The sequence below is a fragment of the Dasypus novemcinctus genome, chromosome 5 (genome assembly GCF_030445035.2).
Source record: "Dasypus novemcinctus isolate mDasNov1 chromosome 5, mDasNov1.1.hap2, whole genome shotgun sequence".
Lineage (NCBI taxonomy): Eukaryota > Metazoa > Chordata > Mammalia > Cingulata > Dasypodidae > Dasypus > Dasypus novemcinctus.
Genome location: NC_080677.1, coordinates 60,382,662 through 60,405,706, shown reverse-complemented (window position 1 = coordinate 60,405,706; position 23,045 = coordinate 60,382,662). Strand labels below are relative to the sequence as shown.

Genomic DNA, 23,045 nt, shown 5'->3' with positions numbered 1-23,045 from the left:
TACTTTTTGCTGCTGGTTTTATGAAATATTTATTGAACATTTTGACAAAGATTTATTTTTGTAATCTAAAAGCTTTTAGAGTTGTTTTTTGTTTTTTTTTTCCAGTGAATGTCTGGCACATTTCAATCCTCAGACATGTGGTTATCTTGTGGTACTGGCATAATCAGTGAGTTGTCTATTCAGCAGTTAACACTTGGACAATTTTTATCAGCAAGCAATATTTTCAATTAATAATATTTGAAAATCGTGTAAGACTACATTTAAACTTGTTGAATGTAGTAACTACTATATTAGTTTAGATGCTAGCACTGCATGTGTTGTGCATATTCTGTTTTTATTAAAATAAAAAATTAAACTGAAAAAAAGGAAACCAGAACATGTTTGAACTTATGTCTGAATCCTAGATCCACAACTTTCTAGCCAGGTGACTTTGGTCAAGTACCTAACTTTTCTGAGATGTAGTAATACCCTGTCTCACAGGGTATTAGGATTTAATGAAAATGTGTATTCACACAATGAAAAGACACAGCAAGCACAAACAGCGGGGGCAGGGAGAGGAGGAGTAAATCACTAAATAAAATCTTTAAAAATATATTGCACAGTGCTTGTCACTTAGAAAGCATTCAGTAAATGGTAGCTGTTAACCATATTATTATAAATGTGACTGAATTCTATAAAAGAATCAGCTCCATGACTATTTGTCATACTGTTCTTTAGGTTGTCCTAGTTATGGGGCTCTCACTGTGTTCACTCCCTTCCTAATGTTTCTGCATATATACTGCGAATCTTGAACCTACAGCCCTGGTAAAAGCATATCTACTTTCTGCAAAGCCAGCAGAACCTCAGTAGTGAACAAGTTAAGTCACTGTTCCATGGCTTTTTAAAGGTAGGCTTTCTTTGGGCCAAAGAGAAATTGTTTGATAGAGTATCTCCCCAACTTGGCTATCAGTTGCTATTCCCATCACTTATTTTGAAGAATATTGAAAACAGTTTTGCTTCAATGACTTGCTCATCTTAGTTTCATTTTAGTGTTTCACAGGATAATGAATGACAGAAGTGAAAACTTTGGTCTGCTATGGCAGGACAGTCAGGTATTAGTGGCTAAAGTGATAGTATCAGCAGCGTCCTTGTTTAACAATGATTTATAGAAATTATAAGAATTTTGAAAATTTAAAGCATTGAATAACTATAAAAATTTTTTAAGTAAAACTGTGTTTTTGGATTGGACAAAATGCTCAAGAATATTTTAAAGTTTAAGAAATTGTTTTGTTGTTTTTAACCAAGAATTACTAATCTCAGAATCCAGAGTATTGGTATCTAAATAACTTATTGTCATTGCAAATATATGTTGTGCATTCTGTTGCATTTTTGTGGTGCTTATTTTTATATTTTAATACTTCTTTTTTAATATATAGTATGAATTCCTTTAAATCTGTGGTTACTAGTTTTTGAAAAAAGCTTTTTTAGCTTTTAGTAAAACATGGAGGAGACTTGTTTGCTGAGAATGAAAATAAAGATACTCCTTGTGACTGTGCTGAAAAGCAACACCACAAAGATTTGGCCCTTAATTTGGAGTCTCAAATGGTATTCTCACGAGATCCTGAAGCTGAAGAAATAGAAGCTGAATATGCAGCATTAGACAAACGAGAAGTAAGTGGGGTTTTTTTAATGACAAAAATTGTATATAATATTTTTAAATTTTATGTTAAAATTTATTTCTTTTAAGCCCAGTTTATGTGGTCTTCTTTGTAATGTTTTAAATATCCTGTCATCTATATAGCCATAAGTATAAAAATACTTCTAGAAAACCTGGGGGGAATGTTTTTCCTCCAACATATGTGAATATGTGTATTCATAAGTAGAGGTGCTCATTTCTGTTATGCATCCTATGCATTTCTGCTACTCTAAGACTCCTATTCATCAGTCTCCCCCTTTCCTCCTAATTGTTCTTACCATCAAACACGCTTTATTTAATAATCCATCTTAAGCAAGCAAACAAACTTGACAACAACTTTCTGTTGAATACCCTTTCCCCAACCCTGTCCCATTCCCCTTCCAGTTATAGACCCATATCTCTGATCGTCACATGAGAGAAGCAAAACTTAACAGTTGTCTATATACACCAACCTCCTCACTTTCATTTACTCTTTAGCCGCCAGCAGTGTGATTTTCTTCCCTTCTGCTTTAATGGAACCACTTGTCCTGGATATTAAGAGCCACCATGTTGCCAAATCTGTAGGTAGTTTTTTCTCCTCATCTTATTTGAATTCATCAGCAACACTTGACACAATTGAGAACTCCTTTTTTCGTGAAACACTCTTCCTACTGGCTTCTGAGACAAAGTTTTTTCCTGGTTTGCCTTTAACTCTTTCCTATCTCAATAAGTATAACCTCCATTTGCTGAGTTGCTCAAGCAGAAATATAGCAAGCATCCTTAATTCTTCATATCCAAACAACCAAGAAATCCTATGAGTTTTACCTCCAAAAATATAACTTAAATCCAATTGCTCCTCCCAGCTCCCTAGGCCTTCACCACCCTCACTTGTCATCTAAACTACTATTACTGTAGTTACATATCTCCTAACTGGTCTCCTTCCTTCTATTCTGGTCCCCTTAGAATCCATTTTGTAAACAGAAACCAGAATGAAAATTAAACTTAAATTAGGTCACATCTGTCTTAGTTTTCAGGCTGCTGTGACAGATACCACATAACAATGAGTTGGCTTAACTAATGGAAATTTTTTACCTCATGGTTTTGAAGCTAGAAGAAGTCCAAAATCAATATATTGGCAAGGCTTGTATTCTGGTGCTGGGTCCTGGCAATTCCTGGAGTTCTTGGCTGGTAGTTCTGCCTCCCATCACATGACATGTCCTCTTTTCTACTGTCTTGACTTCCAGGTTCTCCTTATAAGGCTTTCAGCAATCCAAAATAAGACCCATCCTCTTTCAATTGGGCAGCACCAAAACTAAAAATACCATCCTCAAGAGGTCCTATTTACAGTGGGTTCACACACACAGGAATGTAGATTCAGATTAAGAACATGTATCCGTTGGGGAACGTAAGTCAACGTATCATACCACCACTTGAATCATGTAGTGGTTTTTCACTGTGTTTATAATAAAATCCAAGCTAAACGCTTGTGTGATCTGACCACTACCTACCTCTCCATTGTCATCTCAAATCTTTCTTCCCCTAGCACACTTTGCTCTAGCCAGTTCCTGGACTACATCAAGGCTTTTCCATCTGCTGTTTCCTAAGTTTGAAATGTCCTCTCAGTTTCTCTCTTGGTGGCTCAATATCAGTGCCTCAGAGGCCGACTTAGACCATTCTTTCTAAGTTAGGCCCCTTTTGTTCCATTATTCTTTTACATAATACCCTATCTATTTTTCATAACACTTATGCTATAATTATCTTGTTTATATATTTGTTTATTTGTTTACTGCCTTTCTCTCCTATTAAATTATCAAGCCATGAGGGCCAAAGGTAAATCTGCTTTGTTTAGCATAGTATTATCAGTGGCTCACAAAGTGCTTACAAAAAAATTGACATCCATAGGTAATTCTCAAATAAAGAAACTATGACCATAAATTTTTTCCTCCAAAAGTGATTCTGTTCCTCCATTTTAAGTGCTAACCTGATCTAAAAGGAATTATTAATATATAACTATTAGTTTGTATTTAAAAGATTATATTGTTTTATTTTTCCCATGAATTCCCTACAATTTTTGAACTTTTATATTCCCCAGATGGCCCAAAGAACTGAGTTTCTTTTAATAAAAATTAAGTTTCTTTATCTTTTGTGTTTCTTTAGTTAGGCTATTTTATAGAAAAGCTTATTCAGATTAAGTATGCTTAGAGAAAGTACCTATGTACTGAGCATTTTGCTGGCACTTTCACTTTGTTATTGAATCTACATAATAACCTAAAAACATGCCAGTTATGTCCCCTTTAAAAAAAATAAATAAGAAGGCTAAACCAGAGAATAGTTGAACAACTTGCCAGGATCACAGTGATCTGGTCCAGGTTGCCATACTGCCTACCTTCTAACAATCCATGATCTTGAGTCAGATACAGAAATTATTAACATTATATAATAGAAAGTCAGGAGACAACATTTTAAAATAATATTTCAGAAATAATATTGATGTGATTAAATTGGAAGATCTTTATGACTGCTGGTTTCCCATATGCTAAAACAAATACCATATAATAAGTTGACTAAAAACAGTGGGAATTTATTGACTCACAGTTTTGAGGCCAGGAGAAGTCCAAATTCAAGGTGTCAACAAGGTGATGCTTTCTCACTAAAGACGGTGGCATCCAGGCACTGGCTGTGGGTGATTCTTGGGTCCTTGGCTTTTCCGTCATATGGCAATGCACATGGCACTTTTCCTTTCTCTTCTGGTTCCTTTGGCTTCCAGCTCCTTGATTCCCCAACATAACTTTCTCTATTTATCACTGAATTTCTTCTGTTTCTAAAGGATTCTGGTCAATCCAGATTAAAACCCTTCCTATTTCAGTTGGTCACACCTTAACTATCATAACATCTTCAGAAGGTCCTATTTGCAATGGATACACACTTACAGGAATGGATTAAGATTAAGAACATGTTTTTCTGGGGTACATAACCTACCTCAACTATATTTAGAATTTTTTTCCTCCAAGATGCTATCTTAATTTAATTTATAGTTAAATCAGAAAATAATAGCACTCATCAATAGACTTAAGGCATAAAAGAATTTAGTATAACTGTAATAAATATTATGTTAAGTTTTTAAAAGATAAGAAAATTTGATACTAATTATATAGAAAAAATATTGCATGCAACAAAACATCATTGTTGATATAGGTCATCTCCTTTACTATTACCTTTTTTTCTGTTTTCATGCATGTCCTCAATCAAAATGAATATTTATTGCTAAAATATAAATGTAAACTCCTCCTAACTTTACTCCCTGATAAGGGTAATTTATTGTATATAAAAGCATATATACATATTAGAATTTTTTAAAATGTATTGAAGTATGTCATTCATACATGAATATATATAAACAATAAGTATATAGTAAAAGTTGCGAACTTAGAAAACAAACATGGATATCACCACGCAGGGCTCCCATACAACACCCTAACAGCAACGCCTTGCATTGTTGTGAAACATTTGTTACAAACTATGAAAAAGCACCATCAAAATATTACTACTAACTAGAGCCTATATCTTACACTTGGTATATTTTCCCTCCACCCACCCTGATTACCAACACCCTGTATTAATATGATATATTTTTAAGAGGTCACAGAAGAACACACAGCGAATGGACACGAGCAGACAACTGGGGGGGGGTTGGGGAGGGAAGGAAGGGGAGAGAAATAAATAAAAAATAAATCTTTAAAAAATATATATATGATATACTTTTTATCAGTCATGAGACAACAGTCTCATATTTGTACTGTTAACTGCAGCCCACTGAATTCCCTGTGGTATCCCATGCTTTGTATAATCCATTCAAAGTAATTGCTCAGTGGCTCTCATTTTAATCACAGATTTGTACTGTCATCACCTCATTCAATTTTAGAATGTTTTCATTGCTCCAAGTGTCTATCAACTTAAGAATTACCTTCGCATTAAAAATTCTATATGTATATATGTTTTATGTTTGGTATAGCACACAATAAATTACCTCTATCAGGAGGTAGTTACAAGAGACAAAACTTTTTACATTTTTTACCAACACATATTCATTATGCTTTTCAGAACACACATGAAAATAGAAAAAAAGTAATAGTAAAGGAAATGCCCATATCAAACAATGATCATTTTGGTGTTCTTTAATCTTCTATCTGCAAAATATTTTTCTACATAATTAGTATCAAACTAATTGTTGAGTGAAAAAGGCCAGATACAAAAGGAAAAATATTGTATTAAATCACTAATATGAACAAAATACGATGAGTAGACTTACGGAGATAAACTCTAGAGTATAGGTTTCTATACCTACCGCCTTATAGCCCCCTATTGTTGTCTCTCAGAATTGATATATCTTCTTGCCATTGCTGCAAAATATTACAATATTACTGTTAACTATCGTTCATAAGTTACATTAGTTATAATTTTCCCATGTATCACCATATTGTTAATGCTTTGTAAAAGAACATTCTTGTATTTATACTATTAATCACAATCTTCATCTACCCCCAGAATCACTGTTATACCTGCCATAGATTATTCTCTTGTTTCCTTTCAGTTGACCTTTACCCCTTTCAGCCACAATCACATTTATAAATCAGCAGTGTTAGTTATACTCATTGTAATGTTACCATCAGCTCTATTCATTTCCACACTTCTTTAATCAACTTCAGTAAAAAGTTTACATACTATAAGCCTCATCTGCCATTCTCAACCCACATTCTAGCTCGCAGTAACCTATACTCTAGAGATTACCTCCGTGAGATTACTCATCATATTTTGTTCATATTAGTGATTTAATACAATATTTTTCCTTTTGTATCTGGCCTTTTTCACTCAACAATTAGTTTGATACTAATTATGTAGAAAAATATTTTGCAGATAGAAAAAAAGATTAAAGAACACCAAAATGATCATTGTTTGATATGGGCATTTCCTTTACTATTACTTTTTTTTTCTATTTTCATGTGTGTCCTGAAAAGCATAATGAATATGTGCTGGTAAAAAATGTAAAAAGTTTTGTCTCTTCTAACTACCTCCTGATAGAGGTAATTTATTGTGTGTTATACCAAACATAAAACATATATACATATAGAATTTTTAATGCGAAGGTAATTCTTAAGTTGATAGACACTTGGGCTGGTTCTGTATTTTAGCGATTGTAAATAATACTGCTATGCACATCAGTGTGCAAATGTCAGGTTGTGTCCTTGTTTTCAGTTCTTCTGAATATATTCCTAGTAACAAGATTGTTGGATCATATGGCAGTTTTATATTCAGCTTCCTGAAGCACCGCCACACTGTCTTCCCCAGAGAAAAGCACCATTCTGCATTCCCATCAGCAAGGAAGGAGTGTTCCTACTTCTCCACATCCTCTCCAGCACTTGAAGTTTTTGGTTTTTTTAATAATGGCCATTCTTTAAGGTGTGAAAAGGTATCTCATTGTAGTTTTGATACGCGTTTCCCTAATAGCTAGTGATGTTGAACATTTTTTCATTTCCTTTCTGGCCATTTGTACTTCTTTTTTGGAGAAATATCCAAGTATTTTGCCCATTTTTTAATTGGGTCGTTTGTTTTTTTATTTGAGTTGTAGCATCTCTTTATATATCATCAATATCAAACCCTTGTCAGATATGTGGTTTCCAAATATTTTCTCCCATTGCTTGGGCTGCCTTTTTACTTTCTTGACAAAGTCCTTTGAAGAACGAAAGTGTTTAATTTTGAGGCGATCCCTTTTACCTATATTTTCTTTTGTTGCTCATGCTTTGGGTGTAAGGTTTAAGAAACTACCGCCTACCACAAGATCTTGAAGATGCTTCCCTACATTTTCTTCTAGAAATTTTAGGGTTGTAGCTTTAATGTTTATGTCCTTGCTCTATTTTAAGCTAATTTTGTATAAGGTATGAGATAGGGGTCCTCTTGTTTCTTTCTTTTGGATATGGATATCCAACTCTCCCAGCACCATTTGTTGAATAGTGTGTTCTGACCCAGCTGGATGGGTTTGACGGGCTTGTCAAAAATCCCTTCACCTTAGATGTGAGAGTCTATTTCTGTGTTCTCAATTCAGTTATATTTTTCAGTCTTATCTTTATGCCAGTACCATGCTATTTTTACCTATGTAGCTAAAAAATATGCCTTAAAGTCCTCTACTTCCCTTAATGTACATTTGGGTTATTTGTGTTTTCCCCCTTAATGTACATTGGGTTATTTGCAGATACATGAGAACTTTAACATTGCAAATGGCCACATTTTTTTTTTTAAGATTTATTTTTTATTTATTTCTCTCCCCTTCCCTGCTCCTGCCGCGCCCCCCCCCCCCCAGTTGTCTGCTCTGCTCTCGGTGACCATTCGCTGTGTGTTCTTCTGTGCCCACTTGTATTCTTGTCAGCGGCACCCAGAATCTGTGTCTTGTTTTGTTGCGTCATCTTGCTGCATCAGCTCTCCGTGTGTGCGGCACCATTCCTGGGTGGGCTGCACTTTTTTCGTGCTGGGCGGCTCTTCTTACAGGGCGCACTCCTTGCACTTGGGCTTCCCTATATATATGCAGGGGACACCCCTGCGTGGCACAGCACTCCTTGCACACATCAGCACTGCGCATGGTCCAGCTTATCACATGGGTCAGGAGGCCCTGGGTTTGAACCTTGGACCTCCCATGTGGTAGGCGGATGCCCTATCCGTTGGGCCAAATCCTCTTTCTGACAAATGGCCAATTTTACCCACATTTGTAATTACACTTTAAGATAAATTCCTACAAGTAAAATTACTGAGTCAAACGATATGAATATTTTAAAGGTTCTTGAAACATGATGCTTGGTTATTAAATAATACAGTTTTTATTTTCATCAGTATATGAGAGGACTTTACCAACATTGAATATTGTCTTTTTTTTTTCCCTTTTAACCTTGTCCAATTTGATAGGTAGGTAAAGAGTATGTAGCACATTTTAATATGCAGTCTCAAATTACTTTAAAGATGTTTGTGTTTTTATAACTGTTTTAAATTTTTTGTTTACTGATTATCACAAATTCTTTATTATATATTAAGGGTAACACACTTTTCATGTTTAAATCTTAACAGATTGTTAAGTAGTCATGTCTGTAAATCTATTCTGTCATTAATTATCCATTGCTGTCTCTGCCAGAAGAAAGGTCTAAGGAGCAGGAGCTTATCTTGTTGACTGAGAGAAATTGTCCTTGATAAATAGTCCTAGTTATATAGAGTTGAATTAGAGCTAATGATACTATAAAACAAAGCAAGAAATAAAGACAAATATAATTCTAAAATATCTGTAAATCAACTACAATAGGGCTCTCTGGCGACTGTGATAAATGCTGCCAGAGGATATCCTCAATGGTGGTGGTTCTGATAAATGCTTGGGAATTTCTTCTGCTTTTTTAACTATGACCTTCAGATATTCCATGCTTACTGTGATAAACTAAATACATTTGTTTAAAGCAATGAAGTAAATGTGTGTCAATATTAATGACAAAAATATAGCCTTGATTTAAAAATTAAGAAAAGAAAAATTACCTACTAACATATGTAATGTCATGCCCTAATATTATGACAGCTATAAATCAAATTCATGATAGTGATTGCCATAGGCAAGCATAGGGGCAAATTATGAAAATGAATGGGGAAAACATCCCAAAGATATTACAGCTTTACAAAATCTTGCTTCTACTGGAGTTAGCCAAACTGAGGTTTGAGGATACAGTCCTCCAGACTGCTAAGTCTGCCCAAGACTTCTGAAACCATCCGTAGGAATTGGTGTCCAGTTACAAAGTTAGAGGGAAGAGGCCACACAAGACTACCCTCACTTCTGATTCAAATGCAAGTTCAGAAAGGGAGGGCCCCCAAAACAACCTTAGGTTTGATAGTCACTAGGACCCACAGAACTCACAGAAAACTATTATACTCACAATTACGGTTTATTACAGGGAAATAATTCAAATGAAAAATCAGACAAAGAGAGGTGTAAGACAGAACCTGGGAGGTTTTCAAATGTGAAAACTTCCATTGTCCTCAAGATGGGTTACCCTCTCGGTGTCAGTATGTATACACATGGAGTATTGCCAACTAAGGAAGCTCACCTGAGCCTTGATGTTCATAGCTTTTATTGTAGCTCCATTACATAGCCATAACTGATCCTTTTATTGCCTACATGATTGATCTCCGCTTCCAGGTTTACTGCTACCTTATGACCCAAAACCCCCACCTTAAATCACACGGTTGGTCTTTCCCAAGTGTGGCCAGCCCCCACCTTAAACAAAGAAATAAAGATACTCCTATCAGGTATGGCATGGATTACCTGCCAGAAACCAAGGACAAAGGCAACATCTCCTTTCTCTTTGGAACAAAGCTAAATTCTTTATTATATAGTTTTTCCCTAATTTTTTTGTTTTGTTTTGTTTTCCCTTAAGGACTTGAAACAAGTGTGTCAAAATATTATCAGTAATTGTTTCTGAATAGTGAGAACGCTTGTGACTTTTATTCTTTATATATTTTCTGTTAAAAGCCAACATAAATAGTAAAGGAATAAAAATCCTGAGGTGATACAATACCTAGATGAAGAAAACTAATATAATATTCTTGCATCTATGTGAAAGATGTACTATGTTGATACTGAGGCAGTATGGAAAGTGTGAGCCAGAGGTACACTATGGACATGGTAACAATCAGATGATATTATTTTATCTGTAACAAATGACACACCACATTGTGGTGTGTTGATGGAAGGATGTCGTTTGGGAATTCTGCACATGTGCATGATTGTTTTATAAGTTTACAACTTCTGTCATAAGAAACATATTTTTAAAATCATAATAGGGTGGATTGGGGGAAAAACAAACCAAATGTAAGATAAGGACTATGATTAGTATTAAGATTTTGACAATATTCTTTCACCATTTATAAGAAATGTCTCACAACAATGCAGGTTGTTGGTGAAGGGTTGATGGGTGGGACCCCTGTATGATGTTATGCATGTTTGCTTTGTAAGTTCACAACTTTTACTATACGCTTAATTGTTTATGTATGTTCCTATATAAATGCTATAAAGATAATAATAATAGGGTTGGTTGGGGGAAAATACTTTGGTTAGTAGTAATATTTTGACAATGCTCTTTAATCATTAGTTAAAAAGGTTTAACAACAATGCAGGTTATTGGTGGTAGGGTGAGTTATATGAGAGCCCTGTATGGTATTATATATGTTTTTTTGGTAAGTTCACAACTATTATTAAACACTTGAGTGATATACTTCAATAAATTAATTATAAAAAAAAAGAACATTTGGATAAACAAAGAGATAATATGTTTTTGAGCAACAACCTTGAATACTATGGTATACCTACTTCTCTCCAAATTAATAGATAAAATGTAATCCTAGCAATCCCAACTGGGTTTTGGTTAGAATTCAATAAAGGCTATAATTCATTGGAAGAAATAAACAGAAAAAGATATCCAGTAAATATTTGAGAAAACAAAAAGGAGTGAAGATTGACTTTTTACTTTTTCATGTAATTTATTTGTGAAAAATAACAGAATAGATAAAAATACATGAGAATTTTAATCATGATTATTAGTGGTTAAATGATAGGTTTTTCTAATATCTTTTTATATTATCTAAATTTTCAAAACTGTAAAGTAAGATGATATTGTCATTGCAGTATGATACTTTTGTTATAAATAATAAGGCACATGAGCTCAGCATCTAATTTCCTCCTTAAAAGAGGTTGTAAATTGTAGTTTGAAGTCCATATAATGAAGCATAAGACTTTTTAAATTCAAAATTCAAATTGAAACTGAAAGATAAATTATAATCATATTTTTTGTTTATAAGTGTTTAGATATTTCTTAAGGGCATATAATGAATTTAACTTTGTTTTTCTTCCTTTCAAAGCCATATGAAGGATTAAGGCCTCAGGATCTTCGTAGATTGAAAGATATGCTTATTGTGGAAACTGCAGACATGCTTCAAGCTCCACTATTTACTGCTGAAGCTTTACTTCGAGCTCATGGTAATGAAATAAATGTCCTAATGCTTCTTATATGATACGAGTGCCTTTTAAAACTTGCCAGAGGTTTTGTTGTTGTTTTTTATGGACTATTTTATTATTTTAATATAAAACAAAATAGTTCATTAAACAAGCCTAAGTTGTCTTCTGTGCAGTGGTTATTGCTATACTCAGTATCCTCATGACATTTTGTATTCCAAAGAATAAACTGGCTTGAAATTATAGAGGAAAATTAGGAATTTTCTTTTTTGTTCAAACAGAGCACTTAAATCAACTAATTTTAGAAATGTGTCTGATTTGAGTGGGATTAGAATTTGGAATCCAGAGTCCTAGTCCTGGTTTTGACATTAATATTTGCTAAAGTCATGTCAGATATAAAATGGTGGTTATTCGGTTAAATACTTAAGAGTTGTGTTATTGGTATTGTCAATTCTATTTATTTTGTATAAAAGACATTTCTTGCCATGAATTGCACAAAGTAAGGTGGTTGAATCAACTCAGGAATATTCTGTCCCTTTTAAGGGGTTTCATTTCTTAGGAAAGCTTTTGTATAAGTTCTCTGTGATTCTTAAGACAGCATTCTGGGAGTTGTCACATGCTGAGTTAGACCCTCTACTGCACACTTAATAATAATTAACTATAAATCTTGGTAATCTATAAAAACATATAATGCCAATGTTCAGAATTTTTATATGATCTTTTGATCAGAAGAAAATTTTTAAATGTCATATTTCATCATCCCTTGATCACCAATATTAATAATTTGGTATATAACCCTTTAGAATCATTGCCTTCAGTATTGATGTTTCCCTGGGTTCTACACTTGGCATTTCTTTTCTTTCTTTATATGCTGGCACTTCTTAAATTTTAATCTAAATAACAATTATCTGGGAAACTAAAACCCTGATTCATTAGGTCTGGGGTGAGGCATAAAAATATGCATTGTAAGTAGGCCTGCTGTTATGGATTGAAGTGTGTCCCCACAAAATATATGTTCCAAATGTAACCCATTTGGAAAGGCGTCTTTGAAGATATTATTAGGGTGGGCCCTAATCCAATTTCATTGGTGTCCTTATGAGAAGAATAAATTTGGACACAGAATGAGAAGGCAGCCATGTGATGGAGGCAGAGAATAAGCTATGCCATAAGCGAAAGAATGCCACTGCCAGAACTGCAGTATACTGCGTATTTCAAAGGAAGCATAACCATGCTGACCCCTTGGTTTCAGACTTCTAGCTTCCAGAACTGTGAGAATAAATTTCTGTTGTTTTAAGCCATCCAGTTTGTGGTACTTTGTTAGGCACCCTAGCAAGCTAAGACACATGCCAAGCAGAACACTGAGAAACTCTGTTAATACACATAAATGTGTTATATACCCCAATGAAACAAGTGCTTTCAAAAATCCCCTGGAAAATAAACACTAAGTACTATATCTACAACCTAGACTTTAATCAAGCATTCTGTGCTGTATTTCTAAATGCCTTTTTAACATTTTCTCTTTATTCTAAGAATGTCCACAACTGAATTCATTATCTCTCAACCTGCCTTGTTTAGTGGCCCAAATGTTTACCCAATTACCATAGTCAGAAACTTGAAAATCAAAGTTTATTTTTTATCTGTTACCTTATGTATTTAGCAATATAGTCTATATTATTTAGAGTAGGCTAGCAGCCGAAACAAAAGTGTAGGCTCAAATACAGTAAACATTCACTTAATTTGTCTTGTAATAGTCCAAAGCCTTTCCACTTAGAAGAGGAGGTTGGAAGAGGACTCTGCTCCACACAGTTATTCAGGGACCCTGACTGGCTGGCACTCTGCCATTATAGATAAAGTGGTTTCCCGGGTTGCCACAGAAATTATCTCCAACCAGTCAGTCAGAAAGGGAAAAGAACATGGAGGAATAAGTGTTGGAGGTTTTTATGGGACCGTCTTGGACGTTGCATGCATCACTTCTACACAAAATCCTTTGACCAGACCTTAGTCATATAGCCACACCCAACTACAACCAACAGTTCCACACTACAGCATTTTTGTGTACAGATAGCCATCTCTGCTCCCCAGCTATTTATTCAACTAAATAATATAATGTATCATAACTGAAAGTGGCAGTATATTATTGAACCTAAGAATCACTTTATCAGTAATTTCACTGATATTAAAGGAACATTTTCCTCCTTTTATTTTTCATGCATTGTTGCATTACATTTGATTAAGTGAATCAATGCCATTATTACTCTATTGATATTTCCTTTAATTGCTTCTTTCACATAATAGGGTTTACTTCTAATAAGGTGAAATCTCACGGAATTTTCCTACTTAGTTGGAATTTATCTTTTTTGTGATAACTTTAAGAGTTTGTTCTATATTTTATTCCCCAAATAAGATATGAAAGGAGGAAAATGAATGTTTTTAAATGGACGTGTCTTCTATATTGTTTAGGTAATGTCAGTGACGTTTGAGAATCAGGTAATATTTACAGAGATAAATTATGTTAGTGAGTAAAATAGTGCACAGAGCTCCAGTTTACCTTAATTGCCCTTAATGCCAGGATGGGCTCTGTTTAAGTTCCATTAAACAGAAATATTTGTAAGATTTATAGATGGTATCCTTGGTGTTGGTCATTCAACTTTACAAAGGAAATAGATTTGAGAATTATACTGTCCATTGTCAAATTGAGTTTCCCAGCAGTGAAGTTGATCTAGATTAAGCATTAGGCAGAAGTACTTGCAGTATTTACTAAATAGTAATTAAATTTTATGGGAGACTGTCAGGAATACAAAGATCATTCTCTGAGTATTTCCTTAGTAATAAAAGTAACTTATATAATTGAATGCTACCTAATGAGAAAATAAAATTTACAAGATATGAGACTAAGGCTAATTTTCTTAAGATTAGAGTAAGTTTACATTAAAATATTTTTAACTCCTTTGGAGGCTTATTCTCATCCACAAGCAATAAAATATACATGGTCCTTATCTTCCCTTTTCCCTCTATATTCTCTTCGTAGAAAATCTTATCCTCTCCCAGTGCTTTAGTAAATACGATTTCCCTCTCCAGCCTATACCTCTCTTCTGAACTCCATATCCTTCTATCTAACTGTCTATTTGACAGCACCTATTGCATATCTCAAAAATATCTCAAACTTATCATGTCGAAAGTTTGAATCATGGTCTTTCACATCTACCTGGTTCTCTCATATTCCCAGCACCAGCCAACTGGCATTCAAAGCAGAAACCTTATACACTAACTGTGACATTTCCCTTTCCCTTATACCTTATATTCTGTCATCCCCAAATTGTCACTTTCACTTTTAAATCTTAAACTGCCCCCTTCTTCATCTCCATTGCTGCCACCTAATCCTAGCTGCCATCATCTCTAACTAAATGCTCTTGTGTGGTCTCTCCTTCCTCCACTCTTGCTTTACCCAGTTTGCTTGCTTGCTTTTCCACACTGTAGTCAGAATGACCTTTTCAAATCTAATAGTAACCTGTCCTTCCTAACCCCAGTCCCAGTTTTTCACGGACTTTCCTGTGCTGAAGACAGAACTGTTTGTAAAAAGCCATGTTTGACCTAGCCCCTGCCTAGTTCTCTGACCTCATCCTACACACTGCTTCCCCTCTGCACTCCATACTCCAGTTGTGTTCACCTTTTTAATTTCATAAGGGTGTACCCCCTTCTGTAACAAGGTCTTTGAACCTGCTGTGTTCCATGTGTCTAGAATGTCTTTCCCTCTTCCCTTAACCTAGTTAACCCCCATTGATCCCTCAGATGTCTTCTTCATCATCTGGCCTCCCTCACTGGGATTCTCAAGGTGCTTCTGACAGTGGTGTTTTTGTTTGTGTATTTATTTTTTTGATGTCCTTTTCCTTTGTAGACTGTACACTCCATGAAGTCAGGGATTATGTCTGGTTTTTCCTAATAGTGTTTCCCCACTGCCTGACATAGTATATAGCACATAAAAGGCACTCAAAAAATATTTGCTACTGATGTGATAACATCAAAGCAGAAAATGTGCTGAAAGGTATTTGTAACATTAGCATTTTCACCAAATCTTAGGTCATGTGTATTACTAGATGGAAAGCTAAATTAAAAAACATGGGACTGGGAAACGGACTTTGGCCCAGTGGTTAGGGCGTCCGTCTACCACATGGGAGGCCCGCGGTTCAAGCCCCGGGCCTCCTTGACCCGTGTGGAGCTGGCCCATGCGCAGTGCTGATGCGCGCAGGGAGTGCCCTGCCACGCAGGGGTGTCCCCCACGTAGGGGAGCCCCACGCGCAAGGAGTGCACCCATAAGGAGAGCCGCCCAGCGCGAAGGAGGGAGCAGCCTGCCCAGGAATGGCGCCGCCCACACTTCCCGTGCCGCTGACGACAACAGAAGCGGACAAAGAAACAAGACGCAGCAAGAAGACACAGAAAACAGACAACTGGGGGGTAGGGAGGGGAATTAAATAAAAAAAAAAAACAAAAAAAAAAAAACATGGGACTGTGTAGTATAGTGAAACCTCATTTGAAATATGAATATCAGTAATATTGCATACATGAGACTTTCTTTGAAACTGAATAAATGTGTTATTGTTACATATTAATATCAGGCGGGAAAAAAACTACATTGTGCTGAGTGAGAAACAGACTCAGAGTACTACATATTGTCTTATTCTATTTATATAAAATGTAAATATAAATCAGCTTATAAAAATGGAATTAGATTAGTGGTTTTATATAGGGCTGGGAAAGGATAGAGGGAATGAGAGGTGAATGCTTAGGGGTGTGGAGTTTTTCTTTTTGGAGTAATGAAATAGTTCTAAAATTTTTTATGGAAATGAATGCACAACACTGTGATTATACTAAAAGGCCATTGATTGTACACTTTGGGTGGGATATATAGTAAATGAATATATCTCAACTGTTTTAAAAATAAATAATCAAATCTATATATATAAATAAGAATAATTGTTTTACTTTATTTTAAAAAGTGACTTAATGGAAACTTTTGAAAATAATCATACTTCCCTAAGAAAATTATTTTATTTTGTATGTTCCACACTTTTGATAACATGTGGCATGTTTTTAATAGTATATATGTATTTTTATTGCAATTTCTTCATATAGAGTCCTAAATATTTTTCTATAGTTTTTATAATTACCACTTATAAATGGCTGCGTATATGCGTTTTTATATATAGTTGTTGATTTAATCTTTCCAGTATTGTTGAACTTTTTCAGGTTTTATTATCTAATGCAGCAGCAAACATCTTCATGCATGTTTTAGTGTTTCTCTTAGGATAAAACTTTAATCTTTTGTAACCCATTGGGCAAATGGCATAATTTCAATTTGGTCTCGTTGCATTGTTTAGTAACAATTTACCTGACAGTTTATCATATTAAGGTTTCATTTTGTGCCTTTAAGATAGGAAAACTGTTTTGTACATGCTTAGGCGAAGTAAATTTGGGAGATAACACTCTTTTTTAAATTTATTTCTCTCTTCCCCTGCTCCCCTGTTGCCCCTGTTGTCTGCTCTCTGTGTCCATTTGCTGTGTGTTCTTCTGTATCTACTTGTATTCTTATTAGGCGGCTCTGGGAACTGATTCTGGGACCTTGCAGTGTGGGAGAGAGGCCAGTGCTCTCTTGTGGCACCTCAGCTCCCCTGTTCTACTACGTCTTCTTATTTTCTCTCCTCTGTGTCTCTTGTTGCATTATCTTGCTGCGCCAGCTGTCCAGGTCAGCTGGCACTCCCACGCGGGTCAGCTTTCCCTCAGGGGGCACATTCCCACGTGGGGCTGCATTCCCAAGTGGGCCAGCACTCCACATGGGCCAGCTCACCATGTGGGCCAGCTTGCTCTCACCAGGAGGCCCTGGGCTGCGAATCCTAGACCTCCTGTATGGTAGACAGGAGCCCAATTGTTTGAGCCACATCTGTTTCCCGATAACACTTATACTTGAATTAATTTGTGATTATTTTATTCCAAAGAAAAAGTTTAAGAATTGACTGTACTTAATGCTAATTATTGGAATCCTTTTGTGTTGTTCCTATACATAATGCTTTACAAACATTGAGCCTTGAAAGACTTAGGGGCAGATTGGATGTAGTCACCCTGGGTTTGGCTTAAGTTCATATAGTTTAATAACTGGCAGATCTGGAATTTGAACTGAAGTGACCCTAGTTTCAAAGGATGATCTTTATATTATGGCCCATTGCTGACATTCTTGAATGGTAGTTATAGCAAAATTTCAGGAGCTATATGGGGAATGCATTCCAGACATCAGACAATATACTACATCAATACAATATTGTCAGACAAATTATAGGAAATGACTTAATATTCCCTGTTGTTCCCTGGTTTGGTCAAAAAGAACTATTTTCTGACAATGAAAATTTTTGAATAGGAAAATAAATTGCTAGGAAGAAAAGTAGAAGAAATAAAAATGAGCATTTTTTAAACTAAAAATGACTGTTGATTTTTATGTAATTCTAAAATTAATGTATCATCTATGTAAAAGTGAACTTAACATTGTTTTTAACAATAATAAGATCATTCTGCATATGCTACTTTATAATCTGTTTTTAAAATTAATACGTGATATAAAGCTCTCCATATCAATAAATATATGGCTACATGATCTTCCAATTATACATGCATACTGTTTTCTCTGTTATTTGCGCCACTGTTTCTTTTGCAATTTTAAATAATGCTTTGTTCTGGTTTTCTATAAAACTTCTGGAAGATAACGTAGGGAAATAACTACAAGATCTTATACCCAAGCATGGGCAACAAAAGAACTAGTAGATAAGTGGCACCTTCTCAAAATTAAATATTTCTGCACCTCAAAGGACTTTGTCAAGAGAGTTAAAAGGCAGCCTACTTGATGGGAGAAAATATTTGGAAATCACACATCCAACAAGGGTCTAATATCCATGATATATAAAGGATCCTACAACTCAACAGTAAAAAGAAAAATGACCTGATTGAAAAATGGGCAAAAGACCTGAACAGACATTTTTCTAAAGAAGAAATGAAAATGGTGAAAAAACACATGAAAAAAAGTTCAACATCACTGGCTATTAGGAAAATGCAAATCAAAGCTACAATGAGATATCATTTCATACTTATTAGAATGGCTACTATTAACAAAACAGGAAACTGCAAGTGTTGGAAAGGATGTGGAAAGATAGGAACACTTATTCACTGTTGATGTGAATATAGAGTGCTACAGCCACTGTGGAAATCTGTTTGGCAGTTCCTAAGGAAGTTAGATATAGATCTACCATGTGATCCAGCGATACTACTAGATATATACCTAGAAGAACTGAGAGCAATGACGTGTGGCAGTATTCACAATTGCCAAAAGATGGAAACAACCCACGTGTCCATCAACTGATGAATGGATAAACAAACTGGTGTGTACACATAATGGAATATTATGCAGCTATGAGAAATGAAGTTGTGAAACATATGACAATATGGATGAACCTGCAGGACATTATGTTGAGTGAAGCAAGTCAGACACAAAAGGACAAACACTGCATGATTGCACTTTGGTGAACTAAATATATTGCATAAACTCATGGAGTTAAGAGCTAGAGTATCAGTCACCAGGAAAAAAAAATGTAGTTAAAGAATGAAAAGCTGAGGTTTAATTTGTGCAGAATTGGTAAAAAGTTGTTTGGAAATGTTTGGAAATGAAAAGAAATGGTGAAAGCATACCGTAAAATCTGTAATTAGTAACGTTAACATATGGGTATGATGGTTTGTTTTTTAGTGTTTTTGGTTTTGTTTTTTTTTTTTGAATAATGAAAATTCTTTAATATTAATTGAAGTGATAAATGTGCAATTCGGTGATTATAACAGCTGCCATTGGTTGTACACTTTAGATAAATTATATGGCTTATGAACAAAAAAAATATTAGGGAGGGTTGGTGGGAAAATGTAAGATGGGGGCTATCAGTAGTAATACCTTGATGATGCTTTTTCATAATTTGTTAGAAATGTTTTATAACAATGCAAGGTATTTGTGGTGGGGTGATGTGTAGGAGCCCTGTATGATGTTATGTATCATACAGGATTCCCATACGTCACCCCTCTAAGAACACCTTTCATTGTTGTGGCACATTCATTACAGATGATGAAAGAGCGTCATCAAAATATTATCGCTAACTTACATTTTGTGTAAGTTACATTTTGTGTATATTTTTGTCATAAACCACCTGTGATTAATGCCATGTATTAGTACTGTACATTTGTTATAGTTCATAAGTATATGAACTATAGCTTACATTTTGTGTATTTTTTTGTCATAAACCACCCTGTGATTAATGCCATGTATTAGTACTGTACATTTGTTATAGTTCATAAGAGTACATATTTGTACTGTTAACCACAGTCCATCATCCACCATGGGGTTCATTATATTATATGGTGCCATGCCTATACAGTCCATCCAAAGTGTACACACTCAGTGGCTCTCATTTTCATCACAGGGTTGTGCTGTCACCACCTCCATTTCTTTCTCCCTTCAGTTTTGAGTCTTTGACTCATGTATTTTGGGACACTCAGGTTAGTAATATTTATTACTGTTATTTTTTCTTGGTGAATTGCCCCTTTTATTCATTATGATGTCCTTTTTCGTCTCTTATAACAGTTTTGCATTTAAAATCTATTTTGCCCAATTTTAATCTAGCTACACCAATTCACTTTTGGTTACTGTTTGTGTGGAATATCTTTTTCTACCCTTTCACTTTCAGCCTGTTTGTGTCCTTGTGTCTCAGATGAGTCTCTTGTAGACAGCATATAGATGGCTCATGTTTTTTTAATCCATTCTGCCAGTCTGTGTCTTTTGATTAGGGAGTTCAATCCATTAACATTCAGTGTTACTACTATAAAGGCATTTATGTCAACCATTTTATCCCGTGGCTTTCCGTTGTCCTACCTTTTAAAATAACAGACATTTAGCTACAACCCTACTTAAAAATAAAAGAAAATTAACATCAACTTTCATAGCATCCTTTAACTTTCCAATGTAATTGCCTTAAAATAAAGTCTGTTTTTAAGAGTATGTTTTTAATCAACAGATTATTAATATAAAATAAGTAAAAGAAGAAAGATGCAAATGAAGCATTTAATTGGATATTTCACCACCATATTGATATTTTAATGACATTTTTTAAAAAATTCTTAGTTGATTTTCAGTAAAATAAATTAGACTTATATTGTGCCTCATTTAGCATAAAGTTCTAACTGGTGTTTTAAATTTTATTTTAGTCTATCATTCTTCAAAGAAGAAATGCTGTCTCCTTGTGCTCACATTTTCATTAAAGCTACTAACTGGAGTCTTATTTTAAGGGACAAGATGAGGTTATTAGTAAACATTTTCTAGCCTATATAATCATTTGTTTGCCCCCTGAATCTAATTTATTTATTCCCTAATGCTTTAAGTTTCCAGAGTAAGTTCCTGCTTCCTCACCAAAGTACTCTAGCTAAATCCCTTATTTCTGTTGCTTGAGCTGGAATTCATACTATAATACCTATACCTTGAGATCATCAAGAATAGTTTGATAAGCCCTGAAATACCCTATGCCTAATAATAGTGTTTATACTGTTGTGTGTCAGATACTATTTCAAACATGTTACATGTATTCCTTTAGTCCTCATATCAACCCTATAAAATAGATACTATCATTTTGTTCAGTTAACTGAAAAAAAAAAAGACTGAGATCCAAAGAGGCTAAGTAACTTGCCCATTACCTCTCTTTTTAAAATTGATGGCATTTTGTGAAAATAGATGTAGCAGATCAGTTTTTCAATATGACTGCAAATTCCTACAGCTGCTAAAAAAAACAACAGACTCTCTTTACCTGTCTTTAGTCAATAACACATTTTTAAATATTTTTAAGTATCTGCACACCAAGTTTTTTTTTCTCTTTATTAGAGAAGATGTGGATTTACAGAACAATTATGCCTAAAATACAGGATTCCCATATACCACCACATTAACACCTTGCTTTGGTGTGGAACATTTGTTACAATTGATAATACATTTTTATAATTGTACTATTAATTAAAGTCTGTGGTTTACTTTGGGTTCATTGTGTATATACAATCTAACATTTCCCCTTTTAAACACATTCAGATATATATTTCAGTGCTGTTAAATTATATTCACAATGCTGTGCTACCATCACTACCATGCATTACCAAAACATTTCCATCACATTCCAAATCAGAAATCTGTATATTTTGAGCCTTAAGACCAGGGAGCAATGAAACAATGGCTGCTGCCACCCTTGTGCAGGGTGGGTTGAAACATAGTTGCCCTCACAGCTGGGACCCAGCAATCAGAATTTGCTAATCAAAAGCCTTGATCAGTGATTGACCCTGCCCACCTTTTTCTTGGAGTATAGGATTTTTATGTCTCTTTGTGACACCAGCAGCATGGGCTGGACCCCATGGCGGCCTACCACACAAAGATACCCATTTATAGTTCTTTGCGGTAACTTATCAGCCTCTTCCTCCTGCTCGTCCCTAGATGCTGGACAGCAGGAGTTCTTAACCTTTTTTATTCCACGAACTCCTTTGCCAATCAGCTCAAAACCACAGACCCCTTCTCAGAATGTAACGACAAATAGTTTTTTGACACTCAAGTAGCATTGGGGCTAACAACTACTGTAACTTCAACGTGTGGATGAGCATAAACGATTTTTCAAGATAAGCAGCAACTGTAATGTGATATGAAATGAATACTTCTGTAATTTATGCATGCATTCATAAGTGAAGAAATGCAACATTTCAGTTGGAGGTCAGAGAAAATAAAGATAAGTTGATTTTTTTTCAATTTAAGTTCATAGACCCCCTGAAATCTTTCCACACAGACCCCTTGGTGGTCTCCGGATCGCTGGTTAAGAACCCCTGTTATACAGTGTTCTTCTGGCCTCTGGAGTTTCAAAATAGTTGTTTCTGACAGTTCCTGCCTGTTTAATAGCTTTTTTGCCATCTTCCCTGGAAGTCCTGCATGCTAACTTTTAAGAGCCTATCATGATATTGTATGATGCCATTAGAACTAGCAGTAGTCTGGTAAAAATTTGATTTTTGAGAAACTCCAAAAATTATTTAGTTCTCTCATCTGTACTAAGTCTTCAATAAAAGTATATTCATATAAAGGATTGCTTTTGTATTTTAAAATGCCTTTCTTCAGATAAAGCTGTATATGTTATTAGCAAATTTGTCAAATTTTATGCCATACATTTTAGAAGCAAAACCTAACTACTGTTGGTTGGAAATGTAAGTACCTTTTTTATATATAGGTACATACATAACATGCACATATATAAATTTGTAATACATGTA

General features: G+C 34.8%; 1 protein-coding gene across 5 annotated transcripts in view; it reads left to right on the top strand.

The window, feature by feature from the left end:
- The window catches only part of ANKIB1 (ankyrin repeat and IBR domain containing 1), a 187,113-nt gene that overhangs the window by 108,152 nt on the left and 55,916 nt on the right, over window positions 1-23,045 (top strand). For all 5 annotated transcript variants that reach the window (XM_004475712.5, XM_004475711.5, XM_058296987.2 and 2 more), the window contains 2 exons: window positions 1,468-1,650; window positions 11,591-11,708. In XM_004475712.5, the coding sequence (XP_004475769.2) occupies window positions 1,468-1,650; window positions 11,591-11,708 (301 nt within the window). The remainder of the gene's footprint in view (window positions 1-1,467; window positions 1,651-11,590; window positions 11,709-23,045) is intronic.